General features: G+C 44.8%; 1 protein-coding gene across 12 annotated transcripts in view; it reads left to right on the forward strand.

Annotated features, from left to right (window-relative positions):
* Positions 1 to 2,994: 2,994 nt before the first annotated feature.
* Positions 2,995 to 26,167, forward strand: part of DENND1A (DENN domain containing 1A) — a 373,611-nt gene continuing 350,438 nt past the window's right edge. For all 12 annotated transcript variants that reach the window (XM_060251436.1, XM_060251437.1, XM_060251442.1 and 9 more), the window contains exon 1: positions 2,995 to 3,164. In XM_060251436.1, the coding sequence (XP_060107419.1) occupies positions 3,148 to 3,164 (17 nt within the window). In that variant the 5' untranslated portion in view covers positions 2,995 to 3,147. The remainder of the gene's footprint in view (positions 3,165 to 26,167) is intronic.

The following is a 26,167-nucleotide window of genomic DNA, read 5'->3' on the forward strand; positions in this document are numbered from 1 at the left end:
CAATCCATGGAGCGTGCTGTAAGGGCAAGTCTGTTTGCACCAACGTGACCTTTTGTCTCTGATAAGATGACTTCTTCCTGCCTTTCTTTACCTCTGGGCAGTTTTTCTTTAGGTGTTTCTCCGACCCACAGGAAAAAAAATTCTTGACACGTAGATCTCTCTCCTCCGGTTGCTTCGAGCTGGACGAAAATCCTTCTCCGGCTGGTTCTTTCGCTTTCTCTGGCCTTTGGCTGGGACTCGCATGGGTGGCTTGCTCTCGGCATTCCTTTTGCCACTGGTCCTCTGCCAAGAGCTTCCCAGTCACATAACTCAGAGTGAGTTTATCTGTGTCTTGTGCTTCAAAAGCCATGAGCAGCATAGAAAAACGCTCATGGAGGGAGCTTAGGATAATATAAACTTTATCCTCCTCAGGAATTACCTTCCCTCTCTGCTCCAGCTCCTGGAAACACACCGACAAGGCATTGAGGTGATCTCTCACCGACTCCGGCTGGATCCATTTGTGATACATCTTCCGTGTCAGTGCAATTAGAGAGCCAGCAGTCTGTTGGACGTACACGGCTTTCAGACTTTCCCAGGCTTCCTTGGCCTGCGTCTTCCCCGCTACGTGTACCAGCTGGTCATTGGCGACACTGAGGATTATGGTGGCTAGGGCTTTCTGGTCACGGACCTCCTCTGCGTGTGTGGGTGCCGTAGAAGGATCTGATATACTTTCCCACAGCCCTTCTCTCTTCAGGTAGTGCTCCATCCGCACAGCCCACACATTGTAGTTCACGGGAGTGAGCTTCTCAACCAGCAATGCAGCCGTTGTTTGAGCCATGCTGCTATGCACCTGGTTTTCAGCCTCGCAGTTATCTTCCTCCGAGCTGCTTTCTCCCGCACTGCTGGAGCTTTCCTCCGTCTCAGTCCAAAGACCACCACTTCTCAGCGTGCATTGGTGCAGAGGAAGCGTGCTGGACCTATAACCCTGTTTGCGCTTAGTGTGGGGTCTTCTCGAGACTTGCAGAAGGAAGACTGTACACAGTTGCTGTTAAGCTAACTATATACAAGGTTTATTTACAATATTTATACAGATTGACAAAATGCTCCGCCAGCACATCCACTATACACACATTACACTCAGCACAGGAATATAGTACATTTATACAATTCAGTACCCAATCAGCTTAGTGCTGAGTCACTAAGCACTACCCCATTACATCATCGTGGCTGATGCAACCTGGAGCAATGCCAGCTTGTTCAGCTGTCATTTAGATCATCTAGATCAGGGGTCCTCAACCTACGGCCCGCGGGCCAGATGCGGCCCGCTGAGGACGTTTATGCGGCCCGCCGGGTTATGGCAAAATCAGACCGGAAGTGACGTTCGACCTAAACTTGCGTTAGCAACGCACACTTCCAGCACTGGGCTGAGGTGGCGGAGACAGAGTGTGAGGTGATACCGAGGTGAGGTGAGTTCCCAGGCCAGGGTGTGTGGTATGGGGAAGGGAGAGAGATGCAGAAGACGGAGAACTGATGGCCCGCGGCCTTGTACAGTAACGGCAGTCCGGCCCTCCAACAGTCTGAGGGACAGTGAACTGGCCCCCTATTTAAAAAGGTTGAGGACCCCTGATCTAGATCTAGCTGTGGCTTGTAGACTGGATATACTGACAGTGGCACAGTGTGGGATGCAGACACTGCTGCCCCTGTTGGAATAGTTCACTGTGGCCTAATTTGAATGGGAAGAGAAAGGAATAACTGCAGGTGGGAAAGGGGCTGATACATTGTATGATGTTTATCTCCTGACTCCTGTTATTGCTAGCCCCTCCCTGCTGTGAGTGAACATTCTTTTCTGTCAGTTGGAAGTACCGTAACTGCTGCCTTTTACTACACAGAATATGTTTTCTCTCTCAGATTAATATTTCCTTTACTGTAAACAGTTAATGAACAATGTTCATTGTTGCTAAAGCAAATATGTGTGCCGAATGAAATGATTTTACACTGGACTCATCTGTAAACTCTGCTACACAAGAAGAGGTGGAATATCCTGCGCCTGGTGAGTGAAGGGATATTGCCCCATAAGGAGGAATAGTTGGCACATTTAAAGATAATATATATATTATCTAACAGCTCCTCCTGTGCCAGAGCAGCCTCATCTCTGCCTTGGATTACCCACCTGCCAGTTTCCTGTGCAAGTGGTACAGCAGAGTGTGTGCATGTAGGAAGGCTGCCAGTTTCCAGGTAGGAAACCCCACTCCCCAAGTCTCCAGAAATTTCCCAACCTAGAGCTGGCAATCCTAGGGTATCAATATGGGGTGTGTGTGTGTGTGTCAGTCTTCAAGGTGTCACTGGACCTCTGTTATGTTTTGCAGCTGAACAAAACAGAAGTCCAGTGACTCCAGATTGGATATGGAGTCCATTCTATTCTATTCTTTGAGTCCATGGGGATTTTTAACCCCTCCCCCCTCAAAAACATGTAGATCCAGTTCTGTCATACAATATGGCACCTACTCCCAGGGTCATGGAATGCCCCATTGGCTCCCTGCACATTCAGCTCCTCCACCACCTTGGAATGCACCCCAGATTTCATATATATTTTACAGTCTATACAAACATATTTCTTTGGCTTCCTACAAATAATATGATATACATGGTTTATGATTTTAAAAACAGTTATTAAAACTTTGCCTTGTGTTTTAGACTGATGCACATTTTAAAAAGAACGGATGGAAAGGGAAAGTTTTTTTTTTTACAAATGTAAAAAATACATAAAATAAACGTGGGCTATTACAGTTAGTACTTGTTGCAGATTTCTCAACAACATCGTCAAGAAGTGGCTTTAAAATGACAGTCTACTGTGCTCACGCGAGCTCCGGTCCTAGGAGTCCTTCTCAACCTTTCCGTAGATCCAGAAGACCCTTGTTTGCATAGCGTGGGTAGTTATGGCAACAGCGGCTTGAGCTGCTTCCGGTCTTCTGGGCGGCTAGAATGACTACATTTCCCAGTAGTGCCCAGTGCGCACTTCCGGCCCGCCGCTGTTCGTTCCCCTCCCGCCTTGTCCGTCGTGCTGCTTGATTCTGCCTGGCGCCTGAGCAGGATGGAGTGATAAGAAGCATCGACGCCCCCTTCTTCCGTAGGCGCCTCCCGCGGGCCCATGCGGCCCCCTCAGAGACCATGGGATCCCGCATCAAGTGAGTGAGCGGCGTAGAAGGGAGGGAAACAGTTGAGTGCCCCCCAACGGGGAGTGTCCCCTCGAGGGGGGAGGGGCAGCGTCAGGGGGGAGTTTGTGTGAGGATATCCCACAGGGAGGAGGCTGACTTTTGCTCATCCACAGATACCATAATATGAGGAAGGGAGTGCCAAAAAGACAGTCTCCATGTGGGAAGCCCCCGCTCCCCAACCCCTGACACCTTGGAAAGGAGGCAACCGTTCCCCTCTGGGGAGGAGGCTCTTCTGTGAGGCGGCCTCACTTCAGTCTCGGGTGCAAGAGCGGCGTATGTGTATTGGGTAGAAGATGCCTGACAGCAGCTGGCCTTGCTCATTGGCGCTGCCGAGGGGGTGTAGTTTGAGACGTGTTTGTGCCTGAAGGGTGAGAGGAGAATTTTGGGGGTGAGGGATGGTCATGAATTTATTTTTATTGATTTAATTTTTAGAGGGCAGAGAACCACCCATCACTTCTTGAAGTGCATGTATCTTCTGCGGGCTGGGTTTTTTTTTTTTTTAAATGTAAACATTTCGCACAAGGGAAACATGACAATATTTGCAATGTTTTTGTAGTGAGATAATCTGTTGTTGTTTTTTCTATTTTGAAAAATGTGTGGAGTGTGGCAAAGGGAGGGTTCTGTGCATGTGACATTCTGTGCAAGCTTTCCCTGCATGAATTGCTCTCTGGGGGTCTCTTAAACATTTCTGTTCATGCCAAACAAGTCCAGCAGAGGCAGGACAGGTTAGACAGTCAAGGAGCATGGTTGCTGCCCTGGGAATATAGTGCCTGTTGTATTCCAAGAACTGTTATGAAAAGAACAAGTTTGAAGAAAAGAGAGGTGGCAACACCAGTGATTCAGAAAAGAGTTTTGCCAGCATAGATTTCTCTGGAAGTGTGGAAGGTGGTGGTAGAGGCTTTTCTTATAAAGACTGCTTCTTCTGTTTTCAGCCCTAGAGATTTATCTTGGCATGACTCTGGCGCTTAATTTTTGTGGGGTTTGGTATGCTGCAAGGTGGATAACATCCTCTGTCCCTGGCTATTTGGGCTTCTAGTATGGAGAATCTTGAACTATTTTTTTTCTAGGTAACCTAGAATTCTGATGTTGTTGTCCCCATACTTGAGAAACTACTTGTGAGAAATGGAAGGGAAGGGGGACATTCAACTGTGCCATACATTTGGACTTCTGCAGCCTTACTCACTTTGTCTGGAGTAGCCAGATGGGATGTTCAGCCACAGAGTGATGGAATTAAGTTGGTCTGAAAGTAGTGGCAGCTGTTTGCAGGAGCAAAATTGGAGGGGAGGAAATATGTGGGCATGTCTTTTAAAGGGAGAAGTAGTGTCTTTCTTCTGCCATCCTGTTCCAGAAGTTCCCATTCTACTCAGAAACTGAATATATTTGTAAAGGTAGTCCCCTGTGCAAGCACTGAGTCATTACTGACCCATGGGGTGACGTCACATCATGACATTGTCTTGGCAGACTCTTTACAGGGTGGTTTGCCATTGCCTTCCTCAGTCATCTACACATTACCCCAAGCAAGCTGGGTACTCATTTTACTGATCTCAGAAGGATGGAAGGCTGCGTCAACCTTGAGCCGGCTACCTGAACCCAGCTTCCAATGGGATTGAACTCAGGTCGTGAGCAGACCTTGGGCTGCAGTACTGCAGTTTACCACTCTGCGCCACAGGGCTCTTATGAATATATTTGTAGATGTAGTTAAGAAGTTAGCATCAGTTTATCTACTGAAATCTTGGGGGCTGTGTCATTCTTTTTGTGTCATTTTCAACTTTGCTGCTGTATGTGCGCTTCTAAAAATGTGTTTGCCTGGCTTATTTGAGATCCTTCCTATGTTAGCAGTGGAATATGAAGCACAAAAGGGAGAGAGGAGACTTGGTTTGGGATAGTCTGGTTGGTGTGTTACATCTGAGTTTCACAGGACAAGAACTTCACACATACACTTAATGGAAGTGATGGCTCATGAGGCTCTTGTTATAATTGTTTCCTAGAGTGATCTTGAATGAATCCAACCTTGTGTACTGCACCTCCAGCTGCAATGTTAAGGCCAGCCCTACCTTTCTTCTGTAGCAATTGGATAATCTTGGGAAGAGGTCTGTGAATCTGAGAATGTGTACCTGCCTACTCCATTCTGACTTGCCTCAACAAGAGACAAAGATGATTTAAGCCACTTTGTATTTCCCATCTTTTGAGAAGAACATGCTGGCGACTCTTCTACCTTGCTGTCTTCAGTCAGTTGCTTGTCTGGATGGACAGTTTACTGAGTACTAAGATCTTAAAGTACAGATGTAGTCTTGCTATTGCTCAGTAGGAGCAAGATCTGAAAACCAGCCAGATCTCAGTATCTGCTCTGTGAGGGACCCAAAATCTCTGTAAAATAATCCCCACTACAGTAGTTCTCAGCTTTTAATACTGCCAGGGGGAAATAAAAAGTGTTAATAAGGCGACTGGGAGTATGTGTTTTTTCCCAGGCTCACAGAATCCCTCTCCCCCCCTCCATGTGCAAGTCTCCTAGATTTATTAACAGTTAAGCACTAAGAGAATTACAGGATTGAATAAGACATGAGATCCATATTAAATTTCACTGCATCAGGATATTGGGAGTTATAAATGGTTTCAAATAAACTCATAGGTTGGCTAACTTTGGCTACTTAACTATAGCAATGAAACTAACTGGAAAATATTTGTGTTCTTAGAATGGCCCACATTGTCCTATAATCCTCAGTCTTGCGTTTTGAGGTTGCTCAGATAGTTTGCTGCTTGATTGGTTTATACATTTTTCTGTATTCTCTTTTACCTCACAGAATAAAGCATAGCATTCTGATTGTTTGAAAGAGGCTTTTTGTAGGCTCCCAAACTTGTGTTAAAATGCAGAAATTTGTCTGGTTTCGCTTGCTGACAGGTTAAATTTGACAGAACAATTAAGTCAGCTTTAAGGAAGTTCAAAATACTATATAAGTCCTGGTTATGGAAGAGCATGAGTCCTCAGTTTCACCGGAAGTTAATCCTGAAAGTTCTTTGAGATACTTTCTTCAGCCTACCTTAATAATGCCTTTGAGCCTCTCTCAGAACAGTTTTGCACAAAAGATGGTGCAGCCTGTTCATGTGCTTTGAGCTGTGTAAAATATTATGTGTCACATAATAAGATTAATTTTATTGGTCTGGTTAGTGTATGGGCTTTTATTGTATCTACCGCTGGTTTAGTGTTGTTGTGACCACTTGTGAATTTGCATAAACTTTCTGTAGCATCTACTGCTATTATAACACTTTATACCTTGGCCTTGGGAGTGTAGTGGTTTCTACAGTAGGTGTGGGTATGGGTAGAGGTGGCCTTCCAAGAAGACAGGCAATGCTTCTTGGACTGACAGGGAGAACTGATAAGGCAATGACTTTGCTTATTTGTGGAAATTCTCAGTATAGGCACTTTTCCAGTTTCTGAAAAAGCCAGAGTTTGGCTATTCTTGAATCTTACAAACTTACTTCTCAGCCAGTTGATGTTGGTGGTGGTGAGAAGAAGTAAAAATACTGCATGGGCTGCAAGAAAACTTAATGTTGTTTAGTGACGAACAGAGTGAGCTTTTAATCCATAGAAACTAGGGTAGTTTTGGAAATAAAATCATGCTTGTATGGGGAGACTGGTATATTCAAGATGTGAAATGACTTGGAGGCAGTTCAGTGTGAAACAAAATGTGTGGTGCTGAACATAAGTGCTTGTAGCTAATTGACAGAGCCAGAGCTCCTTTACTTGCAGAGATGTGCAATGACTTTCAGTGGGGGCTTAATTCCAGATAAATGTGTTAAAGATTGTACCTTAAAGTGGACTAGACTTTGTGCCAAAGGGATGATTAGACTCTGAGGCCCCCAAACAAATGCTGTCTCTTCATTCTCTATTGAGACAGAAGAGACTTGAGGAGAGAGACAGAGTTCTTACAGAATGGAAGGTTGCTGGATTGCCAAATTAGATGGCAGTTTATTGTCTTGTTGCTTCCTTTCCTATCTTCCTCACTCGTGGCCTCCCTTTGCATTATATAAACCAGCTAATTATTTTCCCAGTGCTAATGAAGTAGCATTTAATTTCACACACTTTGCATAAAACAGGAATTTGAAGTGCTGTAGCTTCCATCATTTTCATATCTACATTTTAAACAGTTCTGGCTGTGTGATGGCTTGTAAGCCTCCTTCTGCTGTTCTTAGCATCCTAATTAGGAGGGATAAGTGCCACCTAGTCCTGAAGAATCATACCAGCTCCCTTTTAGATTGCTGTAGCTCAGGTAGACCAATAAGTGGTGATTGCATGTGATGCAGGAAGATACATGCAGCAAGAATAGTTTCATGCTTGGAGAGTTACTGTGAAGTGGCAGATGTTCATGAACATTCATTCTTTTCATTGTGTGATCTGGTTTTGAACATTGTTGGTGCAGATGTTGTAAGGGAACTGGAGGGATTTCTTTTATTGAGCTGGAGAAATGAAGCCACACAAGGACATTAAGACAAACGAAGGGACAAAAGTTCTAGGAGGCAGATAGTTGACAAAGGGGAGGGGGCATAGTTTGCAGTGTTTTTGTCACAATATACCTGCTAAAACGTATGTATTTGTATCTATTTTTATAACTTTTGAAGAAAGTTCTTCAGCTGGTCAGGAAAAGTATAAGATTTTTAAAATCTTTGACAGCCAATGAATGTAGCTGAAGAAAGAATAGAGTAATTGCCTTTTAATTACTAGTAAAATCTTGCTGCAGAAAATTAATTAGCATTATCAGATATATTTTAAAGTAATAAATAAATAAATATTTTAAGGCACCTGTGTATGATCTCATGATTATTTTGAGAACCAATCACATTTATAGAATTATCTCATGATAAGGTTATAGTGATTTATCCAGGTTGGTGGCTGTTATAAAACATCACACAGATAATTGATCAGGATTCTGTTGAAGGAATTCTTAGGAAGACGATCCTAGGTAAGATATATGTGTCTGTGTGTTAGACTTCCAAAGCTTTCTAAAGCATTCTGAGATAGTTATTTGACAGTTGATTTGCCTTAAAGCCTGTATATCCAATTATGTTTGGGAAATGTTAGGAGATCTGATTTTCCTTGCATGCTGATTTGCAGGACTTACAGGGTTAACTTGCATCAGCGTGTATCATTTATCATCTTGCCACATAGAATTATTTATTTAAAAAATATATCATTAACTTGGAGAAAGTTTGTGTGCAAGTGTGTGTGCTGTGTGTAAAGAAGATGAATTAACAAACAAGTTGAAATTATCTAGGAGCACAGATAGACAATCTTCTATTGTACAGCTCGGTGGAGTGCAAAACATTGGCCAACAGTGCCTTTGGAATCAACAGCAGAAGTTTGAGCGAGTTTCATAAATAGAATAGTTGAATTATCGGAATCTGGATCTCTGACTTGTAATTAAAGATGCAAAACTTCCAGAACCTTTAAAGCTGTGCAAATAGTGTGATACCATTTTAGGAGGAAATTGAATATATTAAATACTTTGTTCTTTTAAAACCCAGGTGTATATTGCCATTTTAACAAAGACATTACGTAGAACTCACTTACCTTGTGGTGGTGTGAAAAGTGCCGTAAAGTTGCAGCTAACTTATGGCGATCCCATAGAGTTTTCAGGGCAAGAGATGTTCAGAGGTGGTTTTCCATTGTCTGTCTCTGTGTAGTGACCCTGGATTTCTTTGGTGGTTTCCTATCCAAATGCTAACCAGGGCAGACCCTTCTGAGCTTCTAAGATCTGACAAGATTGGGTAGTCTGGCCCATTCAGGTCAGAGCTCTTAGCACACACGGTTGTATTGATTGGGATATTTGTGGAATTTAGAAATATCAATGCATTAGTTTTCAAAAAGCAATATTGCAAATACAAATTACTGCACCCTGTGCACAGAGTGGTAAACTGCAGTACTGCAGTCCAGGCTCTACTCACGACCTGAGTTCGATCCCAGTGGGAGCTGGGTTTAGGTAGCCGGCTCATAGTTGACTCATACTTCCATCCTTCTGAGGTCAGTAAAATGAGTACCCAACTTGCGGGGGGTAAAGTGTAAATGACTGGGGAAGGCAATGATAAACCACTCTGTAAAAAGTCTGCCAGGAAAGCATTGTGAAAGCAATGTCACCCTAGAATCGGAAACGACTGGTGCTTGCACAGGGGATTACCTTTACCTTTTTAAACCTTTAGGCTATCATAATACTGTTCATTCATTCCAAAAGAGGTAAAATGACTTTATTGTGCTAAAGGAAATTGGAAATAGAAAAATAGTGTGTGTGTGGGGTGGGGGGAAGGCAGGGTCTTTTTCATGCTATACGCTTGGAACGAATAAAACATTGTCTTAAAAAAACCTTTCTGCTCATTTCCAAGCAGAAAAAAATATGTCATAGCAATTTTTTCAGCACTCCCCCAAATTTCCCAATTTTGCCATTAAAAAGGTCTTTTTATTGGGGGGTGGAATAAGGCCTTCACATCTCTACTTGTAATGTTAGTTTACCATCAGTAGCATCTAGAGTTGCCATGTCCCTCTGGGCAGCTGGTGGGGGGTGGGGGGGACTTGCCAGGAGTGGGAGAGAGGCCCAGGCTATGTTGCTGGCAACATTGCAGTGTCACTTCTGGTGTGTGCTGGAAGTAGCATAATGTTGCAAGAATGTGTTGATGCTCCCTTCAACCAAAGGTGGAATTCACTGCCACAGGAGCTGGTGGTGGCTACAAGCATAGACAGCTTCAAGAGGGGAATGGATAAGCATATGGAGCAGAGGTCTATCAGTGGCTATTAGCCACAGATTATTGTTGGAACTCTCTGTCTGGGGGCAGTGATACTCTGTATTCTTGTGCTTGGGGGGGGGCACAGTGGAAGGGCTTCTAACCCCAATGGTGGACCTCTTGATGGCACTTGGGTTTTTTTGGCCACTGTGTGACACAGAGTGTTGAACTAGATGGGCCATTGGCTTAATCCAACATGGCTTCTCTTGTGTTCTTATGTTCTCTGGTATTAGGACAAAAACACTTGTAAAAATGGTTTCACCATAGAGTTTTTGCCTGAATACCAGAGCATTGCCATGTCATTGATGTGGCGACGTCACTTCCAGCCACATCGATGACATGGCAATTTTCACATTGTTGGCAGTGTAGCCTGGGACCCCCTCTTGTTCCCAGTAAGTCCCTCTGCTGGCCAGCTAACTGGGCAGAGGGTGGGGGATTGCCTGCCTCCAGAAGGGTGGCGGCGGCAACCCTAGCAGCATCTTGTACTCACCCCAAAATCAACTTTCTGGTCATTGAGACTCAAAACATGACCATGGAGTTGTTTCTGGTCTCCATGATAAAGCTGAATTGGGTGCTTGAGCAAGAGTCACAGCCAAAATCATTCTTGAAACTGGGAAGCCCAGAATCTGTGGCCTTGTGAAAGCAGGAGGACAAGAGAGTATTAAAAGTCATTAGTGCTCAGTATCTTTGCTAGTATCATGCTGCAGCTAGTAGCATGCTGCAGCTCTAGGTGAGTGGCTCCAGAAGAGGGAAGGTGGTCTCCATGAGTGGGCCTTCAATCCATTTTTGTTCTCTAAGACTGGTTTTGAGCCTTCTCTGCAGAGTCAAAAATGAGGGAATGATTAAGTCTGGTTCAGTCTGATTAAATGGTTCAGGTAAGTTCCAGTTGCCTGGTTGCCCTGACTCTTAAGGTCTAGCATGAGATATTTACCGTAAGTGTTTCATTTGTCCATCAAAGTGTAGGTCTTCTGTAAAAGAACTTGCATTATTTGATGCTGCAAATACATACCACTAGCTGCAACACTTTCCCCCAGTCAGGAAACTGCACTCTGTAGTTAACAGACATATTCCAACAAGGTTTATTGCTTGCCAGTATCTTCCCTGCTTTCCCCTAAGTCTTCCTTTCAAGGCCCAGTTATAGAGTTCTCTTCTTTCTCCCACCTCCCTCCCCCCCAGGAAAAAAATTGTGTAGCTTCTGCCTTGCTGAGTAACTGTAATTGCGGTTTCTTTTTCAGGCGATGGTGGCAGCAGCGGAGTGAAAATGACCTAATTTTTTGCTCCTACTGTTGCCTAGGAAGGTTCTAAATAGCTTCTCATTGGAAAGCAATAAACAGGAACTGTAACAGACTTTTGCCTGCTTTTGTCATTGTGAAAAAACGTATGTGGATCACTGTTTTGCCCTTTTTCTTGCTTTTTAAAATATTTTAGCTATAGCCCAATAACGTTGAAACCAGAGCTACCATAATCCACCCACCCTCAGTTAGTGTGAGATAAGTTTCAGTTGCTTGGTTGCGTTGACACTTACATATTTCATGCTAGATCTTAAGAGTTTCATTTTCCCATCAAAGTGCTGGTCTTATGTATAGGAGCTTGCATGATTTAATCTTGTAGATACATACCACTAATGGCAACACTTTCCCCCAGTGCAGGAAACCTTTTCCTGCCACAACACCTTGAGAACCCAGCAAGGCTTTTTGCTGTGGGGGAAAGCAATGCTAGAATGTATCCTCATGATCTAACCCATAGTGTGTTTTTATGTTTTGCCATCTGTGGAACCTTCCCTATGAGTTTACTTGCTTCCCTGGAGAGTGAATTGGTCTGACTTTTGTGGCCAGGAGAATACCAGAGCATTGGGAAGCTAAAACAGCCCTGGGGTGAAAATTTTTTTATTTGCTGACTTACTCATTTATACCTGATCCCCCACCCCCCCCAGCGAGGAGATACAAAGCAGCTTAAGTAATTATCCTGCATTTTAGCCCCTCAGCACTCCTGTGAGTAGGTTAGGCTGAGTGTGTATGGATGGCACAGGGTCACCCGTGACCCAGTGAATTTCCATGGCAGAATAGGCATTCTAATCTAGGTTTCAAAGATCCTAATCAGACAATCTAACCATTACACCACACTGGTTTTCCATGAAAAAAGCATCATAGTGCCCTTCTGACTTTGTACTGTGCTTATCAGTCTAACATGGTGGGCCTCCAGAAGCTGCCTGCAGCATAATCCTATAAATGTCTACTCAAAAGTAAATCTGTCCATGTTCAATGGGGCTTACTCCCAGGATAAGTAATGAGCTTACTTCCTGATAGAGGAAGCTTCCCCTCTGCACTTCCAGGGTAGTTCCAGGGTCTGGTATCCACCCTGCATGCTTAAGATTGCATCCTTGAAGATGTTCAAAACCTTCCTTGTCCTTCCTGAGTCTTAACCAGGTTGTACCACTCACCGCAGAACTTTCCCCTCTTTGTCTATAGAGCCAGGATCTTGGCCATATTCTTTCATGGCCGCTGCTTGCCTTCTTTTTACATGGCCAATGTTTGCTGTGGTTTCACTACTCTTTAAAAAGCTAACCTTGGATCCTTCTGATCCGACCAGTTATGGCTCAGTTTGGAATTTATCTTTCCTGGGTAAGGCAATTGAGATGGTGATAGCTGAACAGCTCCAGGGTTTCCTGGATGACACATCGGCATTGGATCTATTCCAGTCTGGCTTCTGCGCCGGCCACAGGACAGAGGTGGTATTGGTTGCCCTGGCAGACAACTCTGGTAGACAGCTGGTTCGAGGTGGGTCGGCACTGCTGCTTCTATTAGATCTTACAGTAGCATTCAACATGGTCGATTATAGTCTTTTGACCAACCACCTTGCCATTGTGTGAGTTTGTGGGGTAGCCTTTCAATGGCTTACCTCATTTATCTGTGGTTGGGGACAGAGGGTGGTGCTGGGAGAGAATATGTCCTCCAGATACCCCATAATGTGTGGGGTTTGTAGGGAGCATTTCTTTCCCCAATGTTATTTAACATTTTTATGTGCCCCCTCACCCAGCTGGCATGAAGTTTTGGGCTTGCGTGTCACCAGTATTGGAAGGTCACCTGGATACTGCCCCACAAAATCTGGCTGTGGGTTTTATTATTATTATTACTTTGGATTTTTACCCTGCCCTCTCTGCAAGTGGACTCAGGGCAGCTAACAGTCAGTTCAGATATATAATTAAAATTTAAAACCAATACAATACAATTACATTTAAAACATTTTAAAACATTTTATGGTGCTGTACAACTACAATATCATTTCAAATAGTGATCCTATAATGATCATAGCTTCTCAGTGGTGTAGGGTGACAGTCCTCTCCGGGTTAGATGTTGAAGGCCTGTCAGAATAATTCTGTTTTACAGGCCCTGCGTAATAGAGAGAGATCCTGCAGGGCCCTTATGGGACCACATTTCTGGTGCTGCTATTGAGAAGACCCTAGCTAGCCCGTGTAGAACACAGCCTGGCTTCCTTTGGTCTGGGGATGGACAGTAGGTTTTGTGTCCCTGAATGAAATGCTCTTTGGGGAACATGCAGAGAAAGACGGTCCTGTAGATAGGCAGACCCCGGCCATAAAGGGTTTTAAAGGTCAATACCAACACCCTGAAACGGACTCAGAACACAACAGGTAGCCAGTGCAGCACTTTCAGCACTGGCCGAATGTGCTCCCATTTCACCTCTATTACATATTTGAGCATGAGAAAAATTCATAGGACACACCATCCAGCTGGGTTCAGTTGTGTCATCCAGGCAAGACCACTCCATGACAGGCATACACTATAGGAAGAGAGTTTCTGGGGTTGACTGCTTCTCCCTGCGCATAGAAGCACAGCTGGCAAGAAGAAAAGGGATGATTGACTAGCCGTCTTCCTATATACAGGAAACATTTTTCTGGGGGGATTATTCAAATACACACACAGTCCTTTCAACCTGCAGTCAAAAGTGGTACAGCCCAAGCACAATGGCCAAGAAGCTGAGTCTGAAAGTTGCTGGTTTAAACCTCATCTCAACCCCAAGTGAAGTGGACTTTTAGCAAGCCAGTCTCCGATCTCCAATTGGGATGGTTAAAAAAAAAAAGGCTGAGACTGAATGCAACAAAGGCAGAGGTTCTGTGGCTGGGGGGAAGTCTTCAGGGCTGAAGTTCAGACTTCCTGCTCTTGACGGGATGCCAGTGATGCTGATATAGTCCATCAGTAGTTTGGACTTGATCTTGGATACATCCTTGAATATGGAGGCCCGGATCACAAATACTGCCTGGCTGGCATTCTTCCACCTACGGCAGGCTCGGCAGCTGGCACCTTTCCTGTCACGCCTTGACATTGCCATGGTAATCCATGCAGTAGTCACCTCCAGGATAGACCACTGTAACTCGCTTTACACTGGCCTGCCCTTGAGACTGACCCGGTAGCTCCAGCTGATCCAGAATGTGGCAATGTAAGTCATGATGGGAATGCCATGGACTGTATATATACGACTTGTGCTGTGCCAGCTGCACTGGCTTCCATTGGAGTACTGTGTCAAGTTCAAAGCCTTGAGAAGTCTGGGGCTAATGTATCTTCAGGACTGTCTCCTCCAGTACGTCCCTGGTTATGCTCCTCAGATAACAATCTGCAGGTGATCCCTGGCCCCAGAGGCATCCAGCTGTCCTTGACCAGGACCAGGGCCTTTTCATTCCTGGCCCCAACCTGGTGGAACTATCTGCCAAACAACATCAGAGGCCCTGCAGCATCTTATGTAATTCTGCAGGACCTGTAAAGCAGAGATGTTCCATCAGGCTTTTGGTTGAGGGCAGCGTCTGTTTATATTCTGGCTGGAACCTTACCCTTCTCCCTGTCCCCTCAGATTGGTTTAATTCCTCTCCCCAGACTCACAAGGTGACCACAGGCTGGAAATGGGAGGAAACTGCAAATTTCACCACTTGATCTTTTAAGTTAATGTCTTAATAGTATTACATACCAATTGGGCACTATTCTAGGAGACATTCTGAAGGCTTGTCTCCTCTACAATTCATGCCCTCTTTTTGGCAGTGAGTGAAAAGCCTCAAATGAAACCTCTGCTGTGGCTCAGTGGTAGAGCATCTGCTTGGCACACAGAAGGTCCCAGGTTCAGTCCCTGGCATCTCCAGCTAAAAAGATCAGGTGGTAGGTGATGTGAAAGACCTATGCCTTGAGACCCTGGAGAGCCACTGCCATTCTGAGTAGTCAATACTGATCTTGATGGACCAAGGGTCTGTCTGATTCAGTAGAAAGCAGCTTCCTGTCCTGAAATCTATCAAGTAAATTTTTCTCTTCCCATTGAAAGTAGAACAGGAATTATTGTGTGCAAATCTGCTGTGGATGCAAATGAGCTCTTGTGATCTGAAGAACCTGATGATGCTTGGCTCAGGCATCCTTGTTGCTAATTTTTTGCTGGTGTTCCGTATTGGAGCAAGAGCAGTTACACTGATGGGCATGGGGGCTTGCGTGTGCACGTTTTGAAGCTCCTAGAAACTCCATTAAACTTATGTTTTTAGATTTTAATGTTGAGATTAGAAGGAAACAAACAATAGTACACTGTCTTCAGTTGCAAAGAAAAAGGAAAATATATCCCCTCTTGCAGCTAGATGAAAGTAATTGAGGTAGGGGGAAATGCTACTTCTGAAGCTGTTTCTGGCTTCCCACAGTGAAATTTATAAATAAAATGATGACACATTCCATATAATGCTTATCATATAAAATTTCTTTATTTTCAACATATTCCATATAATGCAACAGTTGAGTTTGTTTTTGCTTCTCTTGGGCTTTCAAAGGACTAAGTGTATTTAGTTATATTTTTCTCCTTGGGAAGGTAGTGCTGGAATTAATGTACAATGCTGCATTGCATGGCTTTGGAGTGGTCTGAATCAGAAGTGTCTTGTCACATTAAAGTCTCTAATAACTTCCTTGGGAAAAAAGGCTACACTTTTTGTGTTCTCTCTTTCCTTTTAGAGTTGACCTGCTGTGCCAGAAAGCTATTCACCCTGGTAGCAACTGAGCTTGAGGCAAACTGGTATGATTCCCATGTTCAGGACTGGATGGGTGAAGCGGGGAGGGATGGGGCTGAGGCTGTACTTGTGAGCACATGACAAAGGTGAGATTTGATTCAAGTGAGCTATAACTTGTTCTCTGAATCAATATACTATGCTGGGTCTCTGGCAATGATGTAAGAGTCACTGGAAATTTCAGGTCCTGGTGTAAGAACACTTGATCATTGTCAAGTGGTGGGGTGTGTCAGTGGTGGGGACAGGAGTCAAGCTGCAAATTTGCTGGAGATACCGCACTCACCCTGTTGACAAGGAGGAATACCCCATTCTGTATTTAGAAAGTGTGAACTGTTCAACTTCGCAGAACACTAAACCTGTATTTTCCATGGAACATCCGCTCTCTTGTCATTTGATATGTTTTTACGACTCACCAAAATTGCCAAAAAGCAGCATTTGAAAAATGGTTGCCTTCTAAGCCTGGGCTATATTTCATAGCTGAATAAAATTGGTCTTTCTGTTTAGAATGCAGCTTGCTTTGTGACCATTTAGTGCAAATACTCTGCACAAATGGGAGCCAGAGGATTCCCAGGTGACAGGGTGATGCTTTTGTTGGATCTTGTGTGATCCTCTCTGGTAGTGCTGAATGACCTTAAGGCAGGAAAGTAAGACTGTGGCTGGGGCTCTGCTTCCTTTCATGTCACTCTTATGCTAGAGGAAGTGGAATGATACCTTCTTTACGTGCTTCTGCATGTCCCTCTTTCAGAAGCCTCTGTCATTAAATATGCTCTCCTACGATTTCCAATAAGCGCCTGAATGTTTCATGAGGAAGGCAGAGCTGTGCCTTCCAGATCTTTAATTTCAGTGGGAAGTATTTCATCTGGCTTTGTTTTTGCATAACTATGCTTAGCTAAGATTTGGCTTCAAAAGGTACAGAAACACGTTATCCTAAGGATGATTTTAGCTAGTTCCCTCTTCGTGTGGGCTGCTTTGCATCTTCTTGAAGGAAGCCAGAGAAGAAGTTGGATTTTTTCAACCTCCCCCAGTGATAACTTTAACCTACTGTATTTCTGTTAATCAAAAGTTAAGCTGTCTCTACATATTCACTGTTCTGCAGGGTTCTTTCGCAAAAGTCCCACGCAGAGCACTTTTTTGGGTACCATTCCCTGTCATGTGGGAAGGAAGTTGTATTTTAATTGTCTGCATCATCACAGGCAGACATCATGATCAGTGAAGATAGCCTTGATGGGAAGAAATATGTCAATAGTGGCTTCATTTGATTTATAAGTCTATGCGATCAGTTTCCAACCTGACATTTCCATGACTATAGTGAATATTAAAGGCCACAACTGGCTGTCTACCATGAATCTTCTTCTGTCCCCTAGCCGTTGGCTGAGTTATATTGTAAAGAAACTTTTTACTTGCTGAAGAAAAAGGTGAAAGGTGAATGCCTTGGAATGTTCATGATTGTTGCCTGAGAGGCAGAAAGTAGTTGTTGGGGTGACTCTTACAGAGCTTAAGGGCAATAGGAGTAGAGTGCAGCAAGGAAAAGACATTGGATGTCACTGCAAACTATGCAAACTAGCATGAATGAACCTCTGATTCATGAGATCTGTATTTCCTTTCTTCCCTTCATGCTTCTGTAGCAAACTGCAGTTTGCCAGTTTTTTCCCAAGTGGCAAACAGCAGTTTGTGTTTGCTCTCTAAACCAGAATTGGAAGCCAGTGAACTGTAGGTTGCTGGTTTGGGTAATATGGCAAGATATAGCTTGCTACAAAATGGAAGGAATTGGTGTGTACAGAGGGGAAGCGAGAGGAATGTGTACCATGAATTTATGCGTATCTTGTTTAGTGCTCAGACTAGTTATGTGTAAATTGAGCCACAGAAATGGGGATTGTGAGTCAGTAGCTTGGCAGGTCAGTGAGCTAAGGGGCATAGCAGATTGTTAAAAATAGACACAGAACTTAAAGATAATTAACAAGAACAACAAGCACAACCCCCAAATCAGAGGTGATTTGCTTGCATGTGGAAAACCTTGTGGTGATTTGTAAAGTGAGGTTTTTTTAAATGGATGCATTGGCCTGTATTTTTTATTTTCCTGCTTTTAAGTCCTTTCTGGTTTTGATAATTGTCTTTTGCAGTCATGAGGACTAGCAGCCTACTTTGAGGAATGAAATCTAGGATCCTTGTGAATTTGATAATGTGGACCTTTCTCATTTTGTTGTGGACTAATTGTATGTCAGTAAGGGCTGAGAAACTTTAGGATGCAGGGTGCCCAGTCTCTCAGACTGCACTGGAAATATTTTCTTAAGCATTTAAAAGGGCTAGGTATAACACAGACATCCTCCACCTCCTCATCTGAGATAAAGCTCCCTCTGAGTCGGAGGCCATCTTGGGTGCTTCCCACCATCTTGTCAGGGACGCAGGAAATAGAATTATTATTCTTCATCTTCCCATGACCCTGGAACACCCATCTCCTCAGTTTCTTTCCTGCCTTGAAAGGGAGAGCAACTAGTTGGATTAGCTCCAAAAGATATTAGATCACCTTATCTTTATTTCTTATTTAATTCTTCACTCTTCTAACCTTACTCCTACTTATCCTTTTTCAACACCTTTCCTAAGCTTTAGTTTTTTTACGGCTGTTTTTTCCTTCTCTTCAACTCCCCCTCACACCCTCGCAATCAGTGAGGGAGTGACGCTGCCTTGGCTACTTCAGAGCGGCTGTTTTTTGCCGTGCGCTGCAAGAAACGGCAGATGGAAAGCTTCAGGGACGAGTTTCTGGAAGACGCGTCTTTCCCCGACCCTCAATCTGATGCCACGGGAAAGGAATCTGGTACTGGCATGTCTTTTCAGCTTGCTGTGGTTCCCGGCAACGTTTCCCTCTCTAGTGACTCCAGTCACCACGGGCAGAAGCGTCCAGGGGCAGCAACGGACGCGTTCGAAGCTCCTCCTCACCAGAAGGTTGCGACTGGTGGCGGCCATTTCGATGGCGTTTTTTTGGCACGAACAACACCCGATCAGCGCCATGAGTCGTCTGCCGCGCCTCATTCGCTGGTTGCCAATCTCCAGTCGGGAGCCACTCTAGGAGGCCAGCCCCTGTCGGATCAAGCCTCCGCTACAGTCCCAGCCCTGCTGCAACGGTGTGGTAATGTACCCAACCTCCAGGGGCCCTTTTCTAACAAAATTATGGTTATGCTCCAGCAAACTATTAGGGCCGAAATATTTAATGCTTGCCAATCAGGGGCTATGGGCATGGGGTCAGTGGGGTCCAGATCTCCTTCCCCTCCTCCTCCTCCATGTCGCCCAGAACAAAATCTGCCCAGAGATAGCAGTTGGCCAACTAAGGCAGCCAGAAAACAGGTTACTGGCTCTAGAATACAAGAGGAAGACTCAGAGGAGGTTCACTCAGATGTGGAGTCACAGCCCAAAGATCAAGAGAGCTTTATCTCAGATGAGGCGGAGGATGTCTGTGTTCCTGAACAGTCCGTTTGTTGCTTTACAGCTGATGATTACCGATATTTGTTAACCAGAGTCATGGCAGCACTGGCACTCCAGGATTCTTCCTCTGAGGAAGAGAATACCAGTACTGATACCAATCCCAGAAATAAAACTACTGGGGATAGGGAGTTCTTTCCAGGTTCACACACAACTGCTAAGGTCTTTCCATTTCCACAATTCTTTGAGAGACAACTCAAAGCCGAATGAGGAAAACCTAACTCCAATTGTCAGTTTCCTGGTTTTGTGAAAAAACTATAAGGCTTACCTGTTTTTGCAAATGAGATGTTACAGGTTCCAGTAGTGGACACCCTGGTGACAGCACTTCAGAACCTGGGGTTGGTGTCAGAAGACGGTCATGGCTCCATCCGGGACAACTGGGACAAGAAAATTGATCTGGCATTAAAAAGGTCACACGAGGCAGTAGCCATGGCAATTAAGGCATGTACAGCATCCTCTATTGTATCTAGAGCAGCTATAGTCAGGGCTTGGAGACTCACCCAGCTATTGCTGGAAAATAACAAGAAACTACTTAGTGGAACCACTAGGCTGCTTAAAGCAGCAGAATTCTTGGCTGACGAATCTCTAGACATGCTCACCTTTTGCTCCAGAGGTTTGGCTTCAGGAGCCATAGCCAGAAGAGACATCTGGCTGAGAGCATGGCCTGCAGACATTCACTCCAAACATATTGTGCTTTCTTATCTGTTTCAAGGGGAAAAGCTCTTTGGTAGTGCCTTAGACAAGATTCTAGTGGAGACTAAGGACAAAAAGAAAGCCATGCCAAAGAACATTCGGAGACCTGATAGAAGAGGTTTTTCTTCTCCGCCGTTTTGGTCTTCACACTCCTTGGCCAGATCTAGACCAGACAACAAAAGATCGTCCTGAAATCAACCAAGACAGTGCTTCAGAAAAGGATTCAGTAATTCCAGATTCTCCAAACAGAACTCAGACCGTATGGACAAGCAGGACCGGGAACCAAAGGCGTGACTGGACTTCAATTCCGGTGGGGGGAAGACTACATCACTTTCAAGACACCTGGGAGACTTCCCATGCAGACTGCTGGACATTAGAGATCTTATCATGCGGTTATGCAATAGAATTCAAAAACACCCCACCGGAACGTTTCCTAGTGTCCCCAGTTCAAAAGAACTCTGCAAAAAGATCAATCACAAACAAAGCCACAGCACATCTTCTCAAAATCAATGCCATAGAGCCCGTGCCAACAGACCAGATGGGTCGGGGCGTGTACTCAATCTTCTTCACTGTTCCCAAGAAGAATGGAGACTGGAGAGCAATACTCGGCGTAAAGTTTCTCAACAGATTCATTCATCTCTGACACTTTCGTATGGAGACTCTCAAGGCAATCACAGAGGCTCTACAACCAGGGGAGTTCCTCACGTTACTGGATCTCATGGAAGCATACCTCCATATCAATCAATCAATCAACATTTTATTTATATCCCGCCCTCCCCACTGAAGCAGGCTCAGGGTGGCTAACAACATCAAATACAGTAAATTATATAATAAATATTTAAAAACAGTAGCTACCATATTTTTATTTTATTTTATTTTTTTTATTTATTTAGAATTTATATCCCGCCCTTCCCACAAGTGGCTCAGGGCGGCCACCTGAGCGCACCATAAGACGCACTCCCCCCCCCCCCCCAAAAAAGTGGGGGGAAAAGTGTGTGCGTCTTATGGAGCGAAGGTACCGGTACCTACCTTCCGGGGGCGGATCCGTTGCCTCCAATCCCGGCGCTTCCTCCGTGCCTGCCTGCCTGGCTCCAGCTCTGACGCTTACAGCAAGCGCCAGGATCGCTCCCTCTGCCCTCCGATCCCGGCGCATGATGTAAGCATCAGAGCTGAAGCCAGGCAGGCAGGCACGGAGGAAGCACCCGCCCCCTCCGCAAACCCAGCGCTTTGCGAGCGCCGGCTGTGGAGGGGGCAGCGTGCTTCTTCCATGCCTTTCTGCCTGGCTTCAGCTCTGATGCTTACAGCAAGCGCCGGGATCGGAGGGCAGAGGGAGCGATCCTGGCGCTTGCTGTAAGCGTCAGAGCTGAAGCCAGGCAGGGAGGAAGCATGCTGCCCTCTCCACAGCGGGGCTCGCAAAGCGCTGGGTTTGCGGAGGGGGCGGGTGCTTCCTCCATGCCTGCCTGCCTGGCTTTAGCTCTGACGCTTACAGCAAGTGCCAGGATTGCTCCCTCTGCCCTCCGATCCCGGCGCTTGCTGTAAGCATCAGAGTTGAAGCCAGGCAGAAAGGCACGGAGGAAGCACGCTGCCCCCTCCACAGCCGGCGCTCGCAAAGCGCTGGGTTTGCGGAGGGGGCGGGTGCTTCCTCCATGCCTGCCTGCCTGGCTTCAGCTCTGATGCTTACAGCAAGCGCCGGGATCGGAGGGCAGAGGGAGCGATCCTGGCGCTTGCTGTAAGCGTCAGAGCTGGAGCCAGGCAGGCAGGCACGGAGGAAGCGCCGGGATCGGAGGCAGCGGATCGCCCCCCAGGAGGAAGGTGCGTCCTATCGTTTGGAGTGCCTTATGGTGCGAAAAATACGGTAATTTTAAACAGTCTAATTTAAAATTTCTATAATTAACATTCTGGTGCTATTTCAGCATGATGGTGAAAATCGCTTAGGCGAGTACCTCTGTCATTTTAATCGGTGAAGGCCATCCCAAAAAGGATGGTCTTGCAGGCCCTGCGAAACTGTTCAAAGTCCCTCAGGGCCCGCACTTCTTCCGGGAGCTGGTTCCATAAGTGTGGAGCTACAATAGAGAAGGCCCGCATGCGAGTACTCTGCAGTTTTGCCACCTTCGGCCCGGGGATGGTCAGTTGGTTCTTCCCTGCTGACCTCAGTGCTCTCTGGGGTTCATATGGGAAAAGATGGTCCCTCAGGTAGGCAGGTCCTCGGCCATATAGGGCTTTAAAGGTAATAACCAGCACTTAATAATCGGGTAATATCCCGATACTTTCACCTTATCGGCGTTTCCTTCGATTCTGTGTGGAACACAGACATTTCCAATTCAGGGCACTCACCTTCGGCTTAGCCACAGCCCCCAGAGTCTTCACGAAGGTAATGGTGAATGTTGTGGCCCATCCCAGACAACAGGGGGTTCATGTCCATCCATACCTGGACGATCTTTTGATCAGATCAGTCGGATGTTCAGACAACTATCCGTTGTCTGCAGGAACATGGTTTTCTCATAAATCTATCCAAGAGCTCTCTAGAACCAACACAATAGTTGGAACACCTGGGGATGGTCATAGATACGTGAAAGAACTTGCTTTTTCTCCCAAATGACAAGATCCAGAAAACCAAGCAGCTTGCGAATCTGGTCGTCCGGAGTGTTTACACTCCATTATTGACTTTAGCCAAGTTGATGGGTCTACTCATCTTGAACGTCGACGCAGTCCAGTGGGGCAGACTACTTACGAGACCTTTACAAAGCTTGCTCTGTCCCTGTCAGTACCAGATCATGGAAAAACAGAACTCACAGATCAAGGTCTCCTTAGCAATCAAGCAATCCCTAAAGTGGTGGACCAGGGATCCCAATCTTCGCCAAGGGAAAATTTACTACCTTCCTAGGGAGATACAGCTGTTCACAGATGCCAGTCTGTCAGGATGGGGTGCAATGCTCGACAGCATCCCAACACAGGGCCTCTGGTCACTGTCAGAAGCTCAACTTCCGATCAATGTATTGGAGTTGCGGGCGATTTGTCTTGCGCTATTATTCTTCACCAAACAAGTACAAAAGTGGCACGTGCGGACAACGTGACTGCAAAGACTTACCTGAACCATCTGGGAGGTTTGAGATCATCCGCTCTGTCCAGAGAAGCGAAGACCTTATTTACCTGGGTGGAACATCATCTTCTGTCCATCAGGGCACAGCACATCAAGGGCATTACCAACATTCAAGCGGACTGGCTCAGCCGAATGACCATACAACCGGGGAATGGAGACTAAAGACCTCAACCAGTCACGGCAGGCCAATGGATACTCCCTACAAGAAATTAGAAGAGCCCTCCATCCCAAGAGACCATCCACACCAAATCCCGAGCCACACACAAATGTAGGTACAGCCTTCCTGCCTTCTGTGCCAGTGATACCATACCATCCTAGTATCTCACACAAGAGTTGGATTTCAGAAATCTTGAATTTTTCCCCTGTAATATTGTGTTACAGAAGGCCTGAGAATAAACTACCAGAACTATAAATTAGTTTCCTTCTCTAAAAAGAAAGAAAGAAAGAAATCCTACAGTGTACTGATAGATATGGAATGGTAAATAAATCCAACAAATAAAGGAGTTTTCATATTTGGGCATTCTTTTTCATCCAGCTTAAAACAGGGACTGCATCAGTTGCTGATCAGAAATAAAGCAACAATTTGTGCTAGCAGCATATTAACACCCCCCCCCCCAAAAAAAAACAAAAAACAAAAAAACAAAAACGGAGGTGGGAACTTCAGAATGTATTTTAGGACAGATGTGTTTCAGACCATCATCCATCTAGCCTGGAGCTGTCTACATGGCTGCTTCTCAGCTCCACTAGCGGAGATGGCAAGGCTACAGCCAGACACTTTAGATGCTCTAAGCTATGATGAGCTGCCATCATATTACAAGAGAGAGAGTTGTGGCAACTCATTTATTTGTGTATGTGTTTTAGTAAATTTTGGTGTGAAACTTTGGAATCACTGTTTTTTCTAGTTCCGTTGATATTACAAGATGTTCAACAGGACTTAACAAATTCTCTGCAGAGGTGTTAGCTTGTTGGGGATAAGAATATGTTCTTTGTTAACCAACCTTTTGACTTTTGAAAGCCCTTTTTATTTCAGTACTTGTGGAAACAAATGGAGGCTTGTTGGGGAATAGTCCAGCCACCTGGAATGGACCTGGTGCATAATAGGTACTGTTCGTCAACTGGGTTAAGGGCAATTTCCATGATCTGGTTTTATGCATAAGCCTTAATATAGCCAAACCAATTGAGTTTATGCTTTAAAAATACTCCTTAAAAAAGCCTTGAAGGAAGTAAAGTGTTAAGGCTGATCCCATGTATACTATAAGGAATGGAGTACTTGTGTGAAAGAGACTGATCAGGGGAGGTGATGCTTATAAAAAGGTAAAGGTAGTCCCCTGTGCAAGCACCAGTCGTTTCCGACTCTGGGGTGTTCAGCCTAATGGCCCTCTGTGCTAAAATAAAAACCTGATTCTGTGGCTAGGAAACTGTAAATCTGTACCAGAGACTAAAATAAATAAATTAAAAAAAAATAGCATGTCTCGCTGACATGCTATTTTTCTGTGAGCAGGGAATAAAGTTGACAAACCAAGCATGAATTTAGGAAGTACAAAGTTACATGCTGGTATTACCTATGGAGCTGACCTTCTACTTTGACACTGGAAGAAAAGAAAGCATCTGATTTCACTGCTCTGCATAATTATTTCAAAATAAACAAAACAGTCCAATTCAACCTATCTTCGTTTGGAAGGATCTACTCCAGTGATCAATGAAGCTGATTTACAAATTAAGTAAGTTTAAGGTTGCAGCCAGAAGTTAACAGTTGTTAATCCGCCATGTAACTGTTACTGTGATACATATAATAATAAAAGGAGCTTAATTTTTACTGTGAGAATGCGCTTGCTTACCTTGTATCTTTGTCATGTCTAGAAGCAACGTGTGAGTTGTGTCTTTTGTTATTTGTAAGCCAGGTTCAAGACCTGATCTGTATTCTCTAGGATTGCCTCTAAATTACTGACTGCTACCCATTGAGAGCTAGCAGCACCAAGGTGCATCAGCACCAGGATTTAAGAGGCTAAACTGCTTCTCATCCTGCTGTACTTTAAGTAATAAAGCATGCTCTCCAGCCATTTTTTTGCAACACATTTGAAATATTAAAGCACACATTTAGCTAAAATGAAAACAGGACTAGCAAACTGTGGGCCCATTTTTAAAACTACTCCAGGAGGTGTTGAAAGGCTGCCTTGGTCTAATTATAGCTACTGTTAAATAATGTGTTGCAATAATTAATCATCAGCTCCGCTTGCAGAGAAAGGAGAGCAGGCAGGCTTGTTGGCAGCTGTGGCTGAAGGTCTCGATGCTTCTGTTTTTCTTATATCTGTGATTGTTTCTGCTGGATGTGATAGTGGGTGCGACTTTTCTGTGTTCAGAAAGTTGTGGATGCACTTTGTTACACCTGCAACTACTAATGATCTTTCATAGAAATTAATTGATGAAGCATTCTGGTGCTCTGTGTAAGCTCATGTTGCAGTAAACCTGTTGTAAGTCTGGATTAAACATGAAAAAATACTCTGCGGCTTTGATGTATGGGAAGATTGTAGTGAGGCGCTACTGCATTCTCATGATGTAGCCCTCGAGGAGATACAGGTAACAGGTAAGACGGTCATGGCCTTCATCTAGTCCAGTACTGGAGAGTCTGAACTACGAGACTGAGAACTTGAATGCAGGGGAGGCCTTGGTATAGTGCAAGGCAAAGTGACTGCCTCAGGTGGCACCAAATAAGTCTGGTTGATAAAGGCACAGATCTGACTCATGAGGCACAATCTACTAGAAAGGGACTCTTCTGTTTGGAAAAAGGATGGGGACATAATAGAGCATTATAAAATTATGAATAGGGTCAAGAAAGTGGATAGAGATAACTTTTTCTTCCACTTCCATAATACTAGCTCTCCAAGCTAACCAATTAAG

This window comes from Heteronotia binoei, chromosome 12 (genome assembly GCF_032191835.1).
Source record: "Heteronotia binoei isolate CCM8104 ecotype False Entrance Well chromosome 12, APGP_CSIRO_Hbin_v1, whole genome shotgun sequence".
Classification (NCBI taxonomy): domain Eukaryota; kingdom Metazoa; phylum Chordata; class Lepidosauria; order Squamata; family Gekkonidae; genus Heteronotia; species Heteronotia binoei.